The 21,680-nt window shown below is 48.5% G+C and overlaps 2 protein-coding genes across 3 annotated transcripts in view; one reads left to right on the top strand and one right to left on the bottom strand.

Moving 5' to 3' along the window:
• Window positions 1–6,840, top strand: part of ZCCHC14 (zinc finger CCHC-type containing 14) — a 54,596-nt gene extending 47,756 nt beyond the window's left edge. Inside the window, exon 13 of the mRNA XM_083851609.1 lies at window positions 676–6,840. Within this exon, the coding sequence (XP_083707735.1) occupies window positions 676–731 (56 nt within the window). The 3' untranslated portion in view covers window positions 732–6,840. The remainder of the gene's footprint in view (window positions 1–675) is intronic.
• Window positions 5,490–14,521, bottom strand: MAP1LC3B (microtubule associated protein 1 light chain 3 beta). Of its 2 annotated transcripts, none has more exons than XM_083851619.1 (4): window positions 14,305–14,521; window positions 11,903–11,958; window positions 9,412–9,518; window positions 5,490–7,412 (listed from the first exon to the last, which is right to left on the bottom strand). In XM_083851619.1, exons 1-4 carry the CDS (start codon window positions 14,342–14,344, stop codon window positions 7,238–7,240), a joined length of 378 nt encoding a protein of 125 aa, XP_083707745.1. In that variant the 5' UTR covers window positions 14,345–14,521; the 3' UTR covers window positions 5,490–7,237. The 2 variants fall into 2 exon arrangements, with proteins under 2 accessions (XP_083707745.1, XP_083707744.1); XM_083851618.1 differs by lacking the exon at window positions 14,305–14,521 and adding an exon at window positions 12,635–12,794.
• Window positions 14,522–21,680: the final 7,159 nt, after the last annotated feature.

The following is a 21,680-nucleotide window of genomic DNA, read 5'->3' as shown; positions in this document are numbered from 1 at the left end:
TTTTCTTTGTTCTTTTGGTTGGCTTGCTGTTTTGAAAGCATTTTCATGTGATACAAACTTAAACGTTAAATACGAACTTCGACTGGAGCAAACAGCACCGAAGTGCTGTATTTTACACCGTGTCTTGTCCATAGCAAACGTCTGCATTAGTTTTTATACAGTGCAGGCGAGACCTCAAATATTTGATCATTATAAATTAACAAGTGACTGATTTCGAGGCAGCAATTACCAGCAGTGCGAAAATGTAAATAATGCATGGAGTTTCTGTGTCTAATATTTTGATAATGGCTGATGGGAAGGAAGCGACACTGACTCAGGCAATCCGAGCTGAGAGAACTTCGGAGCCGTAGTCTGCTGTCTTTTAAAGCTGCATTTCATTGAATTGACCAGATTTAAACTATTTTTGCCATCCAAACTAATTTTCGCCAGCCCTAAAACCACACCTAAGCCAGCAGGTTTTGCTGTGTAAAGCTGTGCTTTGAATTTCATTCCTGCTGGGCGCAGACACGTGCTGGTTAGTCTTTTCTGCAGCATCACAGGGGTGCTGCAAACTGGTGTGATGCTGTAATACTGTGTTAAAAATCTAATAAGAAGCAGGTTCTTTTAGAAAGTTCTGAGGTGTGACTGGTGTGAAAAGCTTCATGTTGTCTAATTTTTCTGTTTCCTCTCCCCCAGGTACTTTTAGGCTGAAATACGCTCCTCCCTCTGAAAGCCTGGACTCCACAGACTGACATTTTTATCTGGCAAGAAAATACTGTAAGCCATGGAGATATAAGGAGACTGAACCACAAAACTGAGACGTCCAGTTGCTGTTAAGCTTAATGTATTTTTTAATCCAAAGGTGCTTTACTTTATTAGACTAGGTAGAAAATCTAGCTTAGGGGTGCATCGAACCCATATTTGATTGCCAAATTCATGCTTGGATCTTGCTGTTGGAACTTCTGACTACGTGTCATAGGACCGATGCGTACTGGATGGATGGTGGAGCTGGCCAGCTGCATTTTCTGTTGCAAGTACAACAACCTATGTACTTTTTTTGCTGGAGAATGTTGCCACACGTGGACTTTCTGAGGTGAAACGTCAAACTCCAGGGCAGCTACATTCTGAAGTGGAAGCTGGAGGCGGAAGGTAGGAGTGGCCGTTCGCCAGAAGGACTTTGGCACCCCTGGGCTAGGTAAAATGTCTACTTTTTTTCAAAAGTGATCAGGCACTAATCTCTGGGATTTTTAAGGATTGCACTACAGAAGAATGTAAAACTCTTCAAGCTTTCTGCACTTTTAGCAGACAGTGTCACTCTGAGACCAGTGCAAGAGGCAAAGAAGTTCCAACTTTTAAAAATTGGCACCAGCAGGCTACGTGGCTTAAACTACACAATACAAATCTTAAGTAAGTCTCTCCTTCCCCTTCCAAAAGAACACACGCAGCAGTTTGGGTTCCTTCTGGAAACAAACTTGTACTTCATTGTCTCACTTATTGCTAGGTAGTGCTGGGTTCCCAGCGGTGGAATAAGCTTAGTTTCCAAGGGTCCAAGTCCCAGAGACTCCAGAGTCATAAAGGCTTCAAGGATATTTTCCTGTAGTACACAAAACAACCTTTACGTCCTGTTACTGTATATAGGTCTCTTTCACAGAAACCTTATTATTCTGCTTTTGTAAATGAATTTTAAACCATCCTAAAAAAAAAAAAAAGGAACTCTGGCAGCAGAGTTTGTAAGCTTTTGCTTTACTTTATATAAAACAAAACCTTTGACTCCTACCCCGAGGCTTTTGCTACAGGATTCAGAAGTGGTAGAAGTCAAACATGTAAAAGGTAGTAAACTTCATTATTATCAAGACTTTGAAGGATTTATTGTCAGCCTCCTTCGTTGCAATAGATTGTAGATGACTAGCTTTGGTGTTAACTACTTAGCGTACATAATTTGTGGGTGACAAATCTAAATTAGGACTTGAGAGGAAGCCAAACAAATCCTGAACTGCTAATTTGAAACAGTTTGGTCCTGTCTCGTTGAAAGGAGATACTAATCCTCGTGGCTCACCCGAGGAATTTGACACCATTAAATGGGTGAGGCCTTCTCTAGAAAATGTCTGACAGAGAGATATTTGCATACTGTAATTTGGAAGACACCTTTAAAGTCTGAAGCCTTGTTTACACTTGGAGGTATCCCTTACACCGATTCACACCAGGATGAGTAGTGTCCGTGGTGGGGCAGGTGGCTTTCGCTGGAAAGCGAGGGAAGCCCCGTCCGTGCAGAGCTGCTCGGAGGTCGGCCCTTAGCGAGGAACCAGCCGTGTGGGGGGGCTGACAGTCGAGACTTTCCTGGAGCACGTGAATAGGGAGGATGTTCCGGGCCACCCCCAGTCCTGCTTTCCGAGCGAGGACCGAGGAGGTGTGAGCAATGCTAGCGGGGCCAGACTGAGAAATGAGCATCCCCAGAGAGGCGCCGCGAGGTGGGACGGCAAAAACCCGAGCTCAGCGCAGGCACCTGCCTGCAGCTCGCACCGCTTTTGGCTTCACGGGAACCAAAGTCTCAATTTGCATAACGTTTGGTTTAAAAAAAAAAAAAAAATTATTTCTTATTCCTATGCAATGAAAACGAACCAGATTCGTGTGTTCTCAGCCCAGCTCACACTACACACAGTGCTGCACACACCACTGGGATGCTTCTGTTGGCTCTGCCTGCTTTTCGAGGTTACCTGCATTGTAACGAGCAACCTTCAGACCTACAACACTAAAGTGATGAAAACTGACAATGCAATTTACTTTGCCTTAATGAGCTTGAGACAATGGTAGGAACAATCTGTCATACTGTGTTACGCTGAGGGAAACGTGCAGTTTTCACTGACAATGTTTACTATTTACAGCTTTGAGGGTCTCTCCAGTGGCCTGGAACATGTGCTGAAAGCCAAACCTTAACATTTTTTTCACTTTTTTTAAAACAATATTTTAAAACTGAATCGTATTTAAATAATCTGTGTTTCAACACACATGCAAGTGTTAAAAACCCTCTCAAAACAGCAAAAATCAACAGCAAAAAAAAAAAAATTCTGTACCAGTTGCATTTTAATGCCCAGGGCTGGGAACATAGTCTTGTCTAATACTCATCACAGAGTTGAAACCATAACAAAAGGACTGTAAAACTGAACTTCTATCCAGCAAACTGTTTCATTCCTATCTTCAGAGCTTTCTTTGGGATTGTTTCCTTTGTGTAAAGTTAAGGCTGATGTTTCTTAAAGTGGCTTACGTGTACTTTTAGGTAACGTTCTTAAATGGTGAAGTCTGATTTTAGAGTACGTTCAAATTCAGAAGTCTTGAGTACCTTAAAGCAACGTGAGTGTAATAGAGAAATGTGAGACGAGCCAGCACCAGTTAACGAGCCTTCCCTAAATCACAGCGAGTTGCGGCTTCCGACCTGCCAGCAAACGCTGTCCGCTTTGTACCAAGAACAACCAAAGTTGGTAAGTCTGAACAGAGCACTTTAGTTCCATAAAATAATCCTTAATCTGTTTTTAAGAGGCCCAAATCCATCTCCCCACCCCATGCCCCGAAAAGTACGGCAGCTCATTTTAGAGTAGTAGTTCCAGCTTCACTGGCTCAAAGAATCCAGTTCTTAAAACCTATTTTTATATATTGAAAGATGGAGATTTCAAAGTATGCTATTTATTCCTATCTTTGTCCTGAAAGTATAAAAAGAATTAGTTCTCAAAATGGATTTCACTGTGGAATTGAAATGATTTTAAGCGTAAGGCGGAAGGGAATCCCGAGTCCTCTCCCTGCAGGGGCACGGAGAAGTTGGTGATGAGCCTTCCCTCCAGGGGAGCGAGGGACTTGCCGTGCGTTTTCAGATGTGTTTTCCTTTGGGGAGTGTTGGCGATGGAAAGAACAGAAATAGAATGGAATTTCCAGCATACTCCTTGCACTGGCAGTCTCCAAGTTAAGCATTAATAAATACGTCATGTCCAATGCCGAACAGTAGGAGAGCGAAGGAGGAAGACTCGTTTTAGCAAGCAAGGTATGGATCATATTTTCCGTAACATTTGTACTTCAAACAACACGTCACGCTTCACTTTTTGTGAAACATTTTCAGTAGTCTGCATACCAGGGTCATTAAATCTTAGCAAATTAAGTGGCAGATGTCCAGTAGCGGTCTAACACTAGAGCTTTACCATTCCCCCAACTTCAGTTTCATGCTATTTCTCGCTGGCAAGCTTCAGGGGCAAGGTACTCAAAAAAAAAAACCTGTAGTCAGTGGTATTTGGCATAGCAACACCCCTTCCCAAAATGAAAATGACATCACCCAGAACCCCTGCCTGTGGGTTTGCTGGCTATTTTTAGCGTCATCAGATCCAAAGAAAGTTTAGTGGAGGTCACGGGCGCTCAGAGCTGTGGATTTGCGATAGCCCAGGCCTGTCGAGTGCGACGGATGCGGGCAGATCCGGACCGAAGCCGATGTTAACGGGGCACTGGCAAAGAGTCGAGAAGCTTTTGCTGGTTGAGGCCACGGTAACCCCAACCACCCCCCGCCCCCTCAATCTGTTGCGATAAACCCTTGGAACTACCTGTTTGCTCTCTTAAATTCTCCTGACATAAGCAAGAAACGTGTTGGTACCGACGCAGAAAGCAAATCCTGTGTGTTTTCAAGTGCAGATTAACAGCTTCTCTTGGACATAACTTTCCACTAGGAATGAAGGAAACTCCTGCTCCCATTTGAGCCATTTCTTTTACTTCGGTCAATTCTAGTATTACAAATTGTGCATGTAACTTTATAAATATTTTAAATAGTTTTGTAAATATTTAATATTCAGCTAATTTGATTTTGAATTGTAAATGTCAAGTATTCTGGTATTGGGATTTTTATGTTTTATTATACTTTGTTAAAAGTAAAATTGTACATTTTTAGAATGTTTTTATCTGAGTAAATTTAATGTATGGAAAATAAAGAGTTAAACAGAATCCCTCCTCTTTTTTTTTTTTTCCTTTAAATGGGTTCCATCTCTTTGGGGGCTCCTCCAGCTTGGCAGTTACCAGGGTCTTTTTTTATTCCATTAACTTCTGCTGTCTCTCCACCCCCAGACATCTGGCTGTGAATCACAAATCCATTACAGCGCTCGCAATCGCTCTCCTCCAGTTGACGCAGCTCCCGGCTGAGCCAGGGCAGCCAAGATCTTGGAACCATTTGCAGGGATGAGGGAGGTGGGGAAAGAGCAGAAACAGATGCTGGGGGGTATGGAAACGCCCCCATGCAGCCTCTCCCCCTTCCCCAACTGCTTTACGGGGTCGTTCCACCTGCAACACCTCCTCCCAGAGGGTGCAAACTCCCGGGGTTGTTACTGATGATCTGTATTGAAAGGCTTCAGGGCGGGCGTGAGCGTTGTCAGCAGGACACGGAGCGAGCCCTGTGCATCCTGAAACGGGCAGAATGAGACCTCTGCCCTTCCCGGCAGGCAGAGATTGGAGAAAGCTGACTACAAAAAAAACCACGCAAGCCGTAATTAAGTTGGGATGTAATCCATCCATATCAGCACTGTATTAATTTTAAAAAAGCAACATTTGTACAGGAATATCAGTCAATCACGTTGTAATTACAAGTATGGTTTGTCAGTTATGAGTTAAACAATTCCTTACACAAACAAAAACTAAACGTAGAACAAGCTGCATTTAAAAGTTTACGCCGGAATAAAAACACAAAGAACATTAAAAAAATTCGAAGTAAGCATCGTGAACAAGATTCATGCAAAGAGGTGTAGATAGGTACAAATTGTACACCTTATTGAGCTAGAGTGCCAGGACGCAGTAGTATTGCTTCTTTTTCCCCCATTATAGTAAGTTAGCTTCCAGTAACAGATGTAGTTAGTTCACAGACACATAATATACAAGAGTAATCTCATCCTGCAACACTGCACTTGACAACGACTCTAGAGGAAAACCACGGGTCCTACCAGATACCTTTCCTCTGCACAGGGCAGGGGTGACGCCGAGCTTTTCCATACCCCATGCAAGTGGCAGGAGACTTCAGCGATGGTAAAAAATAACATCATTTGTTCGCCAAATCTCAACAGCAACTCCCGGCCGTCCAAAAAAAAAAAAAAAAATGCTGTTCGGAGCAGATCTCCCTGACCCCGCCGGCGGTAACATGCAAAACAAGTGACAGACTGGCTAGGCAGTACGGGTTCGTCGTTCCAGGAGCACGTCCGAGTCCAGCGTCGGGCTGGAGGGTGTTGAACAGCCGTTCGCCCGCTCCCGACAGAGGCCTGATAACCGCAGCGACGCCGCTGAGCGGATGGAGAAGGCGAGGCCGGGCGGCGCTCCCAGGGCCGCGAGCGTTGCGGGCGCTGCTCGCTTCTCAGCCGGCCTCAGCCCGCTCTGCCCGTGCTGGCTCCCTCGGCTCCCTTCTCCCCGCACGCTCTGCGGGGCGAGGGAACGGCAAGCCGTCGGGCTGGGGGGTGGTCTTTTGGAAGCAAGTCCCTACAGACATACAGTGTCTCACGGAACACACAGGCATTGGAACTTCATAACAGACTGGAGTTTATTTCAACGTTACCTGTCCAGGTGGGTATTTTTTTTTTTTTTTTTTTACAGTTAACGCTTCCTAAAACTACAATAAAGCTGTGGTGTTTGGTATGAGTTATTTCAGAAACCGGCACCGTTCCTAAGGCGGCAGTGCCAAAAGAACGGGAGACAAAAAGAGTTGTACTCCCCCAGCTCACCCCAAGCACTTGCCTTAACGCCCTGCAGCACTGACACCAACCTCATCGAGCTGCAGAAGACAAAGCTTTGGAACGTTAAAACACACTTGCTCTCATTAGAAGCCTTCCCATTAAAAAAAAAAAAAAAAGAAAAAAAGATACAGCTTTACGGAATCGCGGGGAGATTCTCCAGAAAACTGTCACACGAAACACTTTAGCTCCTCACTGGTGCCTGTTTGCTTGTTAAAGTCAATCGAGTGTCCCTTTATTTGCAACTGTCACATGCACAATTGGGTTCCATTCAGAGAGTCCAGAAATGTAAATGTGCCTGTGTGGAATATTACAGCAGGTTTCAAAGCTGGAGGTGCTCGTCTGTACTGTTTAATAGTCACAAACAAGGCAAGGTAAGATAAGACACCTGCTAAAGCAAGACTATGCTAAGGTACTGAGAGCGTAGGTGACATCCGTTTCTTTCCCTGGGGTGTGTGTGGGGAGGAGTGGGGGTGATGGCCGAGTTTAAACCGAGATCCTAGGCTAGAAGCCGCCCGCGTGTCCTAAACGGAAGATCGCACTCCGAAAGTCTCCTGAGAGGCGTACACCATGTACAGGAACCCGTCCTCGTCCTTCTCGCTCTCGTACACCTCGGATATGGGCGTGGAAACGCTCACCATGCTGTGTCCGTTCACCAGGAGGAAGAACGCCTGGTTGGAGTTCAGCTGCAGGCGTCGCCTGTGAGGGGGAGGCCGGGGGAAAGGGGGGTGCACAGAGGTGGTTACGCGTTCCCACGCACGTGAGCGGAGGCATTAGGGCAGACGGCAAAACGAAGCCCTCCGCCGCCGACAGCGGTGGGACGCCCCCCCCCAGAGCTGCCCTGCCCTCACCGAAGGCATTCGGTTCCCACCCCAGAGCTGCGTTAAATTCATCTGCCCGTGAAATTCGTACCCGTCCCCGACAGAAACCCCTACTGCAGCACAACAGAGGGGCAGTAAGGGAACAGGGAGAGGTGCTCCCCGCCAGCACGGCGCTGGGGCAGCGGCAGCAGCAGCCCTGTGCACCCGGCAAACACGCACGGCCCGCGGGACCTCCGGCTTGCTGCTTTGCTCGATGGCATCCCGCTGGAAATACAAACCCAGGCTGACCTTGGGGATGCAGGCACGCGCTGGGGGCAGGGCTGGCAGGGCCTGTACATTTTAAACTTGCCTTGCCGCCAGCTCTGTAAGAGCCCCGTTTAACCTTTGAAGCGTCCTGCTCCCCCCCCCCAGGCTTCCTCCCAGGAGGAGAAGCACAGGAAGGGCAGAGAGCGACGGCTTTCCAGGCTCATTTGTCCCGAGACGCGGGAGCTGGGGAGTTCTGCCGAACTTCCTGCTGCGATCAGGCTTGTAGAGGGGCTCACCCACCTCATGCACCGAGCACGCAATAGGAGCTCAGGTATGTGGAAGTGCAACCGAGGAAATAAGAACTGCAGATGAGCAGGGGCTTCCCTGCTGCTTCTGCTCGCCGCGGAGGGGTGGCAGCAGCAGCTGGGAACGAGAATTGCTGCAGCCTCGCAGCCACAGCCCCGGGAAGGAGCCTCCCACATCCCTCCGGAGGCAGCAGACAGAGGAGGAGCAGTTACCTGAGGCGTGGGGAGGACAGGCCCACGCGGCTCGCTGGCTTTGCTACAAACAAGGAGCTGGCTGAGGATCAAGTCCAGCTAGCACTAAGTCGTCCACTAACAAAGCCAAAGGAAAAAGGCGGGGAAAACCCTGCACCTTGCTGTTAAACCCCTGGCCTAGGGCCTTCATCAGAACTTTGGGATCACCTGGTTCCTACTTCCGAAGCCCTATCTCGCTTTCTAGCTCCTTCAAGAGCCGGGATTTGCTCGAGACAGTTTCTGCAGAAGCCTCCAAGGCAGGAGCTGTTTGGACACGTGGGACAACAGTCAGTTTTTACAGCTTGTGTCCTGAAAGAACCTGCTGCACCGTCACCAACGAAAAGCAAACGCTGGTTTGCTGCTAGCTTCCAGGTTTACCACTTGAGGACTCTCACTAATCAAACACTCCTTCTCGACACTAAGCCAGGAGAACTGCACTTCTAACAGAATTCCTGACCGCACAACTTCTACCCAAGGCTTACCTCCCCTTTGCCTTTTCTTGTAAGCAAAACTCAAGCAGCAGCGTGGAGCAAGCCTGTGCAAACAGCCGGGCCGCGATGACACCGGTCTGAACACGGGCTTTTTGGGCCTGAACTCTGTCACTGAGGGAAACCTCATTTCACAGTCAAAGGATGCCAACACCAACCCTAAGCAGCAGCTCAGAGCCCTGGCAGGGAGCCCAAATTCCCCCTCCAGTGGTGGGAAGAGGCAGGCACTCCAGAGAGAGACTCCCAGGCAGAACACCGAGAAGGCAGCCCAAAATAGGCAAGCAGGAAGCACTGGGGCCCTGGAGCAGAAGCACCCATGTTAGACGGGGATTCGCAGCCCCAGACTCCCTCCTGCAGCGCTGGGAAGCAGTTATTTCTCTCCAAAGCAAACTTAACAGCTCAACTCTTTTTAGAGTTTTTCCCCAGCAGTGCCAAAGGAAGCGCACGTTCCCATGAATTTGTCCTAGTGGTGGTGCAAGCGCTTGGTTAGGTAAGTCTTCCGTTTAAAGGGTTCCCAAATTCACACACCAGGTGGGGAATTAACAGAGAATGTGGCAGAGAATAACCTTAATGTGGCACAACATACACCGAAATCACAGCATACTACCTGATAATTTTGATTAGCTCGCTCATGTTGACATGATCTGGCACCAGGAACTTGGTCTTATCCAAAACTGGAAGCTGCTTCTCCCCCTTGTACCTTTCAATGATCACCTGAAGAGAAACAAGAAGAAAGGAGCACAAGACGTGAAAGGCAGAAACAGTGCCAGGTCCCCTCATTTCCACCCCCCATGTTAAACACAGCAAAGTAACGTAATACTGGTTCGATTCCACTTCATTTGTAAATGCAACATCTCAAATCCGAAAAGGAAAAGTGACGATTATTGTCACCTGCACTCTGTCCGCAAGAGTCGCTGCAGGAACAGGGCACAAACAGGGATTTAACAGCACACATTCACGACTTCAGCGCAGTTTTAGAACAGTTCCCTCGCTGGAATCATTTAATCTAGCCCTGAACACCCCAGCAGCCAGGAAACCCAAGAAAAGATAAAGCACGCTTCCCTCTAGCGCATTTCAGGAGCTTGGACTGCTACCTAGGTCTGCAGCCTCCTGCAGGCTTCGCTCCAAGTCCCCCATTTCTCCTGACAAACAGCCCATCTCTTCTGAGAACCTCAGCTCCAGACTAGCACGCTTTGCTGCTCACCTTCCACGGTTTCTCCACTGCATGAAACAAAGCTACTTTTGAAGGGCATAAAGCCTCAAAGGAGATAATTTCCTCCTCGTAATCTCGAGGCAGCGTGCTTAGGAGCCAGTAATTCTGTCAGGGTTGTTAGGTAGTAACTGCTTAATTCATGAGGAAATCGTTGATTTGCCAATTTAAGCAGCACCCTGCCCAGCAACTGCCTACAGCTCTTGCTTTTAAGGAATGATCTCAGAATTCACGCACCCCCGTTTCCACAGCTGCGGGGATTTTGTTGCTTTTAAATCGAGGGCAGCTACGTGACACCATTCGCTTGGATCGCTCCCGTGCTCACAGGGTCTGGCTGTGTTGATATTCCAAAGCTGCACAGGTGAAGAGACATCAAGCCAATTCAATTACCTCAGGGAGAAGACTTTCTTACATCGGTTTAAATAAATACTGGCTACTTCTGGAAAAATGTTCTCTGTTTTTAATGAGGTAGACCAGAAACAACGGATATTTCCAACAGCAGAATGGAAGATGGTAACAGCGCAGGAGCAATTTACCTTCTAGCATGGCACTGCCACCTCAGCTCATCCAGAACTGCTACTGGTGACGCAGCAGTGACCCAAGCTAGAACACAACTGGCAACCAGAAAGAGCCCCCAGGGACCCAAGCAGGCCTGTGCCACGGTTGCCAGCACGCATCACTGCCTCTTGAGCAAGTAGCTTAGGCACCTCTGAATTTTTCCTAGTAGTACCTCCACGGCTGACCTAAAATGAGAGGTTTGCTGTAAATCAGCGGCTTTCCATGTGTGGTCACAGAGCTCGGGGACTACAGCTAAGCAATCTGTGAAAGGTGGATGAAAAAGCAATTTTCTGTCAGGAAAGAGATTTCTGCGAAAGGGCCTTTTGGGAAGGCTGCAGATTCCAGAGAAGTCAGAAAATCTCTGCTATAAAGTATTACTTGTCCCCATGCCAAGCAGCACAGCAAAACGGCAGCAGTGGCTTAAAGATGAAGGAGCTCAATGCTAAAGTGAAGCCGAAAACTTTTCCGTTTATTTCATGTGGAGGCAGCAGCCACTTCTGTGAAAAACCTCGCGCTGGAACTGCTGCTTGCAAGTGGTTTGTTCCCTCCGAGTGGAAATTGTTCCGTTGGCATCAGCCCTCAGCGCTGAGAACCAAAGGTTAAGGCACCTGATTGACTCCTTTGCTCTGCCTCCCAAGATCTCCTAAAGATCTCCTGTGGTCCCCACTTTTTGCTTCCTAGGATGCTTTCTTTGCATTTCTAACCTTGAGAATGTCATAAATAAAAGAAAACAAAAAGTTTAAGCAGCGTTTGGAGCTGACCAGGTAAGGGCAGGTGAGAAGGTGAGGGCTGATCCCCTCCCTGAGGTGACCCAACCGTAGATGGAGGGGTTTGACAACACACAGCACTCCTGGAGACCTCCAAGCAAAGGCTCATTTCTCTGCAGGCAAGCGTTTCAGTCCCCTTCTGTATAGCTTTGTGATGAAAGCCACATCAGTCTCTGAATTACTACGCATTTTTCTCGGTTAGCCTGTGCAGACTCTTCTTTCAGGAGAAGAAAAATACGTCCACTTCTGAGATAAGAAGAGCTGAACGCTCTGGAGAATCTCAGAGCTCGCTCTGGGCGTGGCTTTCTTTGAAACTGCAACAGGCAGCACAGGAAAGCTCCATTTCCTCCAGTCCCCAGCCAGCACCTTGCTATAGCGTGCTGCCTGATGGTTACTAGCCTGAGAATGCTCCTGAAATCCAGGCCTAACAACCCTGAGCAGCCAAATGGTAATTTGGACATACAGTAATGGTAATTTTGGACAGCTCTTTTATAGGTTTTAACCAGGAAAAAAAAAACAAAACACATAAGGCCAGAAATTGAAGTGACAAGAATGAGACTTACCGGTATTTTAGTAGGATGCTGTTCTCGAATCAGTCGTACATCTTCAACTCTTTGCTCTGGAAGAGATTAAAAAAAAATACAAAGGCTGTTCAAATATCCACATTTAATGCTGTTATTAATTTATTTCTCAAGCACTGAAGAGAGGAGCTGCAAGTTAGTAAAGGCCACAGAAGTAAAATCAGGAAAAGCAGTTTTCAAATGGCACAGCACCATCGAAAGCAAAAACTCTCCTTTGACAGGTGATACTTTGCTCTTTATCCCAAGATGTCAGCCACTGGCCGCATGCTGGCTGGGTCTCCTAGAAAGCGTTACAGGAGACGGATCCCCCCAACATCCCTCATTTTCTGCCCACTAAAGCAGCCACAATCTCATAAATTTATGGCATCGGGTTACACCACCCAAGCTAATGACTAAATATCCTGTGTTATTTCTGCAAGATCCCAGAAGAGGAAGTTGTCAACAATTAAAATTTGAGACCTAAGCCTCGCTGAAGCCGGGCAGCATCAGCTTACACTGTACGTCCTAGTATTACCGAATTACAGTTTTCTATTTTGATTATGCTGCACGCATTGTTGCAGAAGCCGTTGGTGGATTCTTGTGTACCTAGACATTTCACTGCTATCTGTGCCAGTTTTCGGGATAAAGTTCACCTCCCCTCAGACATAAATATAATAGTACAGATATTATAAACCAGGCTAAAGTACAACTCGGAGCCAAAGTAAACAGACGCACTTGCTTTTAGCGGCGGTTGCATCTGCTTCCACCCTACTTTCAGATTCAGTGAACTCAATTTTAACCTCTGCAGCTCTTCTCGGAGCGCTGGGGCTTTCCAGGCCGTCTTATAACCATCTCTCAGGGTGATGACTTCGCGTTGCATCACAGGCTGACCACAGCCGACACGGAGCCGGGGAGAGGTGCTGCTCACGGGAGAGGAAGCACGGTGGCATGCTGCCTGCCCCGTCACTCCGCTCCCCATTAGCCCACATTAAGTCCGTGCGCCTTTTACAAGCCCGGCGAGGAAATGCAGCTCACGTGAATCACGGTTTTAGGCTGGGAGTGAATCAAGCAGAACTAAGGCAACTAGTATGCGAAGCCTTCGACAGACCGAGGAGGCTCCAGAGCCATCCCCACGCGCTGCCTGCTGCTCCGGGCCCTACGCACCAAAGCGACTTCAAGGCTCCACACCTCAGAGCCCAAGCCGCACACTCCAGAGAGCGGCGTTAATACTCAAAGGGCAGGACACTAGCTAATTAAAGTCCTTTTTTTAAGATTAAAATAACCAGAAACACAGGAGGCACGTGGGGTGGATGAGACCAGCCATCAAGGCAGCAGGCGCGGAGGAGCTGGGCTGACTTTTCAGCTGGAACAGGTTTGTTGTGGCAATGTTATTCAGCGCAGCTCCTTGAAGCAGGGGAAGCATAAACCCAGAGAGCTAGGCAAATCGCTGAGATTATTGTATATGGCGTGTTCAAACTCAGGCTTCAGTCAGCCACAGATAAACACAGTTCTCTGACGACATTAGTTGCAGTGGCAACTGCTTGGCTGCCATCCTAGTTGAACTTAATACCTGCAGCAGAGGCTGTTGACAGGCGACGGGTCGAGAACAGTTTTGGAAGACTCCAAGAAAAGGGGCAGCTTAAACACAGGCTTGGCTAGGCCAAAATCCTGCCGGCTTGAAGGCAGGGAGCAGCTTACGTTTAACAGAACAACAAAGGCAAGGGTGGGGAGGACAGAAAGCTGTCTTAAGCAGCTTGACTTCAACCCAGTGGCAAGAAGGAAAAGAAAATCTGGATCAATGCCTTCCATCAATTCCATTTTGCGTACGGGGATTTTGTAGTTTGTGCAGGAACAGGTTACCTCGCCAGCCCTCGCTACCTGGCCGCGTTTCAGCCCACCTCGCCACACGGCCACCCAGCTCCCCGATCTCTCCGCTCCCACCCCGAGCGCGGCGAGGAGCCCTGGCACCGCTCTATCAAGGCTGTCCTTTCTAGAAAGGCACTAATCTCATTTCCCCAGCCATCATTACGCAGCTCTTTTCGACGCCTTGCCCGTTTCACCTCACGGGGCCCAGAGGAACACGCTCCAGCTCACCCCCGACTCCTCGGGCGCAGAACCCCACCGGCTGCGCTCCAAGCGGGGCCGGGGGCTCCCGTCAGGAAGGGGGCGGCAGGCCCGGGGGGGACCCCCAGCGCCCCGCGATGCCCCCCCCGGCCCCCCACCGGCCGATCCCCGAGGGGACGGCGACCACCGGGCAGCCCCCGGCCCGGCTCCGGCCCGGCTCCCCCCGCCTCGCTCGCCCCCACCCCCGGCCCAGCCCCTCCGCAGCGACGAGGCCCTGAGGGGGGCCGGGACGCGCGGCGGGCTCCGTTGGCTCCCCCCGCTCCTCCCTCCCCGGGGCTTACCGAAGGTGCGGCGCTGCTTGAAGCTCTTCTCCGAGGGCATGGCGGCGGCGGCGGCTCGGCCTCCGGCCCGGCGGCGGCTCCTGCGCGGCGGCGGCGGCGGCCAACTGCGAGTGCCGGCGCCCGCCCCCCGCCGCCGCCCCCAGCGCCACCGCCGTCAGCTGACGGGAGCGTCATGGCCGGGGCGGGCGCTGCCAGCGGCCGGGGAGCCGCCGCCGCCATCCTGAGTGTGGCGCAGCCCGCGAACGGCCCCGCGCAGCCGTGGAGCCGCGCTCGCGGACCCTCGGGGCTGAGGGGCCCGACATGTTGTGACCGAGCGGCGCATCGCCGTGGCTGCCTCAGCGTTCGGTCGTGTTTCCCCTCAGAGACACGCCGCCATGGCTGCCTCAGAGCGCTTCGCCGTGTTGTTCCTCAGTGACGCTGCTATGGCCACCGTAGAATGCCGTGACATGTTGTTCCTCAGCGACACACTGCCGTGGCCGCCTCGGAACGTAGCGCCGTGTTGTGCCTCAGTGACGCTTTGCCGTGGCTGCCTCAGAGCACCGTGCCTTGTTTCCCTCAGAGACACACCGCCGTGGCCACCTCAGTGCCCCACCGTGGCTGCTTTAGAGCACCCTGCCATGTTCCCCCTCAGAGACACTCTGCCATGGCCACCTCAGAACATCTGGCCACGTTGTTCCTCAGCAACGCATTGCCGTGGCTGCCTCAGAACACCCCACCAGGTTGTTCCTCTGTGACACCCCACCGTGGCCACCTCAGAGTGACCCGCCATGTTGTTCCCCAGCAACACACCACCATGTCCCCCTTCGACTACACGCAGCCACAGAGGCCTCAGGGTGTCCCACCATGTCCCCTCTCAGCGACACACCACCATGGCCACCTCAGGGTGTCCCACCACGTCCCCTCTCAGTGACACACCACCATGGCCACCTCAGAGTGTCCCACCACGTCCCCTCTCAGCAACGCGCAGCTGCAGCCACCTCGGAGGCAGTCAGCAATGTTTGTTTATCAAGGTAAGCACAGCATTTGCTTTCTCACAGCCCTCAGCAATCTCTCCGGATGGTCACTGCCTTTCAAAGATCATCGAGAGACGCCTTGCAGGGACATGGGTTGTCTCTGGCGGCACAGCGGGTGTCGGGTTTGTTGTGGTGTCTCCTGATCTGGCCCTCTGCCATGGGTGGTCTTTGCTGTGCAGGCTCCTGTGGCTCCCAGGGCTGGGCTTTTCCTGGCACTGCTAAAAAACACGGCAAAGGAGGCGTTTAGTGCTTTGCCCTCTCCATGTCCTTTCCACCTGCTCCCTTTCCTCTGTCTGCAACCCAAAACACGATCTCTCAAGCCACTTGACCTCCGTGCAGAGGTACAAGTTTAGTGATTTGCCCTCAGCTTGCCATCAGCACGCACAGACATGAGGATGAAGGAGGTTTCTGTAAAAATTTTAGAGTAAAATTTTAGAAGCAGGTGTTTCAATCCGCTTTCAAGCCTGCAGCCCAGTCACATGCAATTTGTCAGGAACTGATTAGATCGCAAACAATTTTAGTTGCAAGCCAAGTTTACTAGTGTTCATCCTGCAGACACCGCGTCTTGATTAAAAATGCCCAACTGTTTCCTCCTTTAGCAGCTTTCTGACACAAGCTGTTGGCTGTAGACTTTCAGCTGCCTTTCCTTCCCCTTCTCTCACATATGTTCGAGGCACTGTGTTTTGAAATATAGGAGTGATTTTGCAGCAATAGTACTACACAGTCGCACTGTACAATCCAATTTGTGCTGCTGAAGGTACAGAGAGCTGCAGCCGGCAGCATCCTTACCGAAACAGGAGTACAGGGAGAAGAACTGGTTTCCAACCAGCAGACAGATGATCAGGGTTTCTACATTTGTTGGAGTGGAACAATATACTGGAGTTACAGTGATGCTGTCCTCACACTCTGGAATGAAGGTTTGTTACCTAATTTTATGATTCAGGGTCAAACATTTCCTGTGTCTAGCTAATTATAGGATGAGGCCATTAAAGAAATGACTAACTAAGGGAAAAGAAAACAGCCCTAAGGTGTGTGAATGCTCACATCAGTGTCCAGAGACAGCAGGTGAGACATAATGGATGACTGTCAGAAATCTGATACATCTAAAACTAACAATCCCAAATTTCTGTTTCGAAAGAAGTTTATTCTTTCTTATTTAAATTGCTGCCTTTTAAAAACTTATAATTTGGCAAGGACATCCCACCATGCTCTCAGAACTGATATATCTCAGGGGCTGCTGCAGTCTCTGGCTACAGACAGGTGGACAAGCACTGAAGAAACCACTGAGTGTTTTTGCTGAGGTGTCCAGGTGAGTCCCGGTGGCAGGCTGAACAATACTAAGTGCTATGTGTCACGCGGTTTTCATCCATGCTACCAACTGTTAGTAGGGCTGCAGCTCAGACTGAAAGCATCCATATGGTGCTTAGGAAGAGCCACAATCAGAGTATCTGCTGACAGGCTGTGCTATCACATGTTCAGCTCATGAATAATCTGCAGAGACTGTGAGAAGGGAAACTTAGATCCACACTGCGACTTGCTTGACCTTTCCTTCTTCATCTCAGCCGTAGCCTATGTCTGCATGTCGACAGCACAGACAGTTGGCAAGTCTGGATTTGAAAAAAGTGTTAGGCGCAGTTGGAATGACAGCATGGACATAGCTTTTGGGACAAGCTCTGCCTAAGCACAATTCGACAATGAGAAAATGTTGCTTTTGAACTGCAGTTGCTTCAAATTTGGTGACTACACTGGAGCAGAGCCCTTTAAAAATCTAGCCAACAGAGCATTTTTATTATTGTCTTAGTACACTTTACAAAGCATTTAGTCTGACGACGAGAAGATGTAACTGCAAGCAGACATTATACAGTCTTCAAATATGCAAAAGGTTGCTGCAAAGCAGAAGGGAATTAGCTGTTCTCTGCATGCAGTGAGTCTAGGACAAGAAATAAGGAGCTTATGTCCTGGAAGAGGCGATACGAGTTAGACACTGGGTTAGGGGTAAGAATAGTTGAGCACCAGAACAAATTGCCTAGGAAAGCAAAGTAATAGTCACCATCAGACATTTAAAAAATTAGATCAGTAAGACATCTATTTTGAACAGCTTAGGGAGAATTGATCTCATCTTTGGGAGAGGGATGGAGTAAATGATCTCTTATGCTACCTGTCAGCCCTATTTTCTCGTGAAACAAGAGATATGATTTGCCCAGACTTACAAAGCAGGTCAAAATGCAAGCTGGGTTTGGATTCTAGCTCTGATCCTCCTGTTTGCACCCTATTCAGCAGGCTATACTATATTTTCAGTCTGAAATACAAAAGGTCAGGCTTTTCCAACTGTTAAATATTCCAGATTTTTTTTTCTGTTATTAAAAAAGCATTATGAATGGTGACTCTCTCTTTGAACCTGAGCTGATATTTGCAGTGTTTCCCTGGGGAAAAAAATCCCACTTACCCCTAGATCCAGAGAGAACTGAGTTTCCGTATCAGCTGCTTCCCAACAAAATGAATGTATATCGCAATCAGAATTACAAAACATCCCCTCATTTGTCTGGTAAAACAGTACTGAAAAGGCTTTTTACAGTGTGTAGATGAAGCTATTCCTCTGCAGTGCTGCACCCTTTCTGGAAGAAAGCACTTTAGTGTCTAGGGCTGTTAGCTCAGCAGCTGTCAGTAGTATTAAATTCACCAGACATATGGAGAAAGACCACATAAAATAAAAGGAAGGACGCTGTGCTGAGAGTAACTTGCATTCTCACCTGAATCAAAATACCTTCCCTCAGGTATTTTCACATTAATTGTGTTTATTGATCTAGCTCAGCTAAAGATCAGCGTGAGACTTTTTTTTTAATACAATATGCAACTGTTACCCAGCTAATAAGGGAGATTTTCAGACAGAATTGAATTGTTTGCAATGACTTAAAATAACTCCTCTCAATCTTAAATTTGTCTTATGACGGTGACTATCCTATGAAGACAACCCTAACCTTCAAGTTTCTCTGTAAAAGTTACCCCTAGAGTTAGACGAATTCTAGCAAGAAGGGATGACAAACTCCTCAGAGGCAAAATCTCTCTCTTTTGTGTGGCTATAAAAGTGTAATATGAGAAAAGTGAAACTAAATAAACCACTCACGGACCATGTTCCTGTGTGGTTTTTCTCTGAGGTTTAACAACAGATGTGCCTATTCCTTAGTGGGAACACTGACGCTGTCTCTCTCTTCTATCTGGGCATCTATTTCACAAGGCTTTTGGAGTATAGCCCTTTTGAGACTATTAGCCAGATGCTTTTTTCAATGGTAAACCCAAACTAATACACAGGCACATGCAGTGTCATCACAAAAACATCCTTTTCTCAGAATCTTGGGCTAAAAACTCATTGCACTCTCCATACAAGAGGTATTGCCCAAGACCTATGTACGGTAACCCTCATATCAGTTACTGCTACTGTTGTTCCAGCAAACATTTCTTGGCTTCAGGATCAAGTTGTCAATGGGAGCTATTGGTTTCACAGGGAAACACAGTAAAACAGTTGGTGTAAGCAAAAATAATTTGTGTTTGTGGACTACCTTTCACTCCAAAAGATCTATAACCTCTTGGCAAGCAGTAAAGACAGCGTGAGTGCAGGAGGAATAGCAGGGAAATTGTAGAATAATACAGCATGCAGCAAAATCTTCCACTCATTTTTAACATACCTAGGATTAAAGGATGTCCACGCATTTTCAGTTAACTGAGTGGTACACAGCCTGTGGCCTCAGTAAACATCCTCCTTATTTACTTCATGAGAAACCGAGGCATGCAGGGACTCAGAGGGCTGCCTACGATTGCACAACCATTGCTCAGCAGCCGACCCAGTAATAGCATCTCGAACACCTGACTGCCTGTCCTGTGATCTGTCCTGGACCCGATAATGCTTCTGAGAACTGAGCTGCCAGAGGTGTTGGGCACAATGGAATTGTTCAGGCTGGCCCGTGGCCAAAACAGAAAGAACAACAACTGCTTCTTGTAAAAGTGCCGTAATGTTTTCGGTGTCCCCAAGTACTCAAGACCGCAGCTGGGCATTAGATTGACGAATACTTCGTTATGAGGAATAAAGAAAGACCATACCCTCTTTCATAAACAGAGGGCACTGAGCTCAGCTTTAAAGAAGGAGGATGCAAAACACTTCCTGAGTCATCGGCAGCAACATTTTCTGGATCTTCCCTGAAGAGACCTGTCTGTCCACACTCCAATTTGTCCTGCGAAATCTGGTGAGATCACAGCTCAGACAATAAGGAAGAAGGCGGGGAATTCTGAAATCAGGACAAGAACAGCTATTTTCCAGCTTAAAATAGAGAGGAAATAATTTCTGGGAATGTATACATCACAAAAAAAAAAAAAAGGCAAAATTCTTTGGTCTTTCTATTGAAATATTCCCTCTTCCAAGTGTCCTGCCTCCAGGTATGCTTGTTACAAAGCAGTAATCCCACTGCAGGTTTATGCCAAATAAACATTCTGCGAGTACTGTGTGTGGCAAATGGGGTTTGTTCATCTGGCTCGGCCCGCTCATCTGTCTTGCCACAGTTTGCTGTCCCTCTTGCCAAATGGAAAATAAATAATTCTCTGCTAGTTGTTCAGGTTATAATTGACTGGATATGCCATCAACTGGCACATCCCTGCACAGAGACTGGGAAGGCATAAACACTTCAGGATTACAGAAAATGAGGACACCGACTCTGGGACCAATCCAAAGCCCTTTAGAGTGAGTGTGAAGACTTTAATTGACTGTAGGGAGAGCTGCACGAGCTCCTTAATTGCTGAAGAGAAATGGAACAATGAATTTTCCCTCTCAGTGCATCCTTTTTCAAGAGCCCTCTGGTAATGGCTGAAAGCTGCCTGCCTGAAAGAGCAGTGCTGGAGAGCTCCGGGCTCTTACCCTGGTCGTGTTTACAAAGAAGGGTGCTCAGACGCTTGGTAGCGCCACGCAGGATGTGAGACGATGATAATGCACCTTTACTGTTTTCCCCGTTGTCACAAATAAAGCTGATAGATTGAGGTAACGGAGTCAGGAGCAGAGGAGAAAGTGCCAGTTTTGTAGTCTGATGACAGGGTGGTAAATGCTGAGGTTATAAGCCTCTGCCTCTGCTGGGCCTTGCTCCCTGCCAGGCCACATCAGTGCCTCGTGGAGGTGACCTCTGCCTTTCAGCACAGCCTTTTCCCCTCCTTCCTCCTCATCTGGAGGAAACAGGCATGGGGCAGTGGGGGGCTGTAGGAATTGGCATGGATTTACGGTGGGCTGCCCTCCTTTCTGCTGGGTTGGGCTGGAAAGGGGTCAGTGGGCCAGTGGGAAACGGATCACTGAGGGTGGAGAGGGCTCAGCATCTGTGGACCAGGGCTATGGAATAAGGTTATATGGGCCAGGCAGGTGAGGGGAAGGGAGGGGAGGTAATTAGGCACAGAAGGAACATTCAAAGGAAAAGAAGAAAGCCCGGATAAAAATAGAAAACCCCAAAAAAGGAAAAAAGCAGGGAGGAAAGATGCATGTGCTGTAGACTGCTGAGTTTCTGCTTGAGGCAATGTCATCAAGGACATCTTTCATTTCATTCATGTGTACATCCTCGCCACCAGCATTTTTGCTGTCCTCCCCACGAATCCGTCAGTTCCTGAACAAACAGACATGACAGGGCCTTCAAGAGCCGTGTCGGGAAGTTTGAGTAGCAGGCTGAATGTAATGTAACACGGGGGAAAATTCATGTGATTCCATACAGGTGCAAAACAGCTACAGACAGATTTCCAAACAGTTCATTGTTTTGGGTGACTCATTGTTCATGTGCCTCGTTTTAGGCGCTTGGAGCAGCTTTTCTTAATTTAAGCAGAATTGTGGGCACTCAACTTGTCCGTCACCGAAGACCCGGAGGATGAACCGAGCTATTCAAACGACGGCCTCATTCTGCACGTGAGCTACTGCTGGGGGGAGGAATGCTTGGCTCAGACTGTCAGAAGCTGTGTGTTTACTCATCTTGTGGTTACAGCAATTTTGTTCCTGCCGTAGCCGTGCAGCCTGGACTCATCACCTATCACCTGACGGTCCTGAAAGCACAACAAGCCAGATCCTTGGAAATCAGGATATGGTCCCGGTGACAGCAAGGCTCGCCCACTAGACCCCTGGCAAAACCCTCAAGCTGTTCGAGGCAACCGAGGATCTCTTCTCGTCTGTCGGGAGGGCCTCATGTCCGAAATTCCTCCTCCTTCTGGCAGTTGTTTACTCTCCAGGCGATCGGCCTCCCGGCAGTGACTCCTGTGGGTGAGGCTTGGAGGCTTTCGGCATCAATTAAATGCCTGCTTTCCCGTCTTTGGCCAATTTATGTATTTGTAGTCGGATTGTCATGGTGACCG

This window comes from Anser anser, assembly GCF_964211835.1.
Source record: "Anser anser genome assembly, chromosome: 11".
NCBI classification, from domain to species: Eukaryota; Metazoa; Chordata; class Aves; order Anseriformes; family Anatidae; genus Anser; species Anser anser.
This window is presented reverse-complemented; position numbering and strand designations above follow the sequence as displayed.

Bases quoted from the DNA above. Each gene is read 5' to 3' on its own strand.
- MAP1LC3B (XM_083851618.1), bottom strand. From the start codon at position 12,779: ATGCAACGCGAAGTCATCACCCTGAGAGATGGTTATAAGACGGCCTGG. The intron at 11,959-12,634 runs GTGCGTCTGTTT...AATCTCTTCCAG, and splicing joins GCAACCGCCGCTAAAAGCAA to AGCAAAGAGTTGAAGATGTA. The intron at 9,519-11,902 runs GTAAGTCTCATT...GTTTCTCTTCAG, and splicing joins AGCATCCTACTAAAATACCG to GTGATCATTGAAAGGTACAA.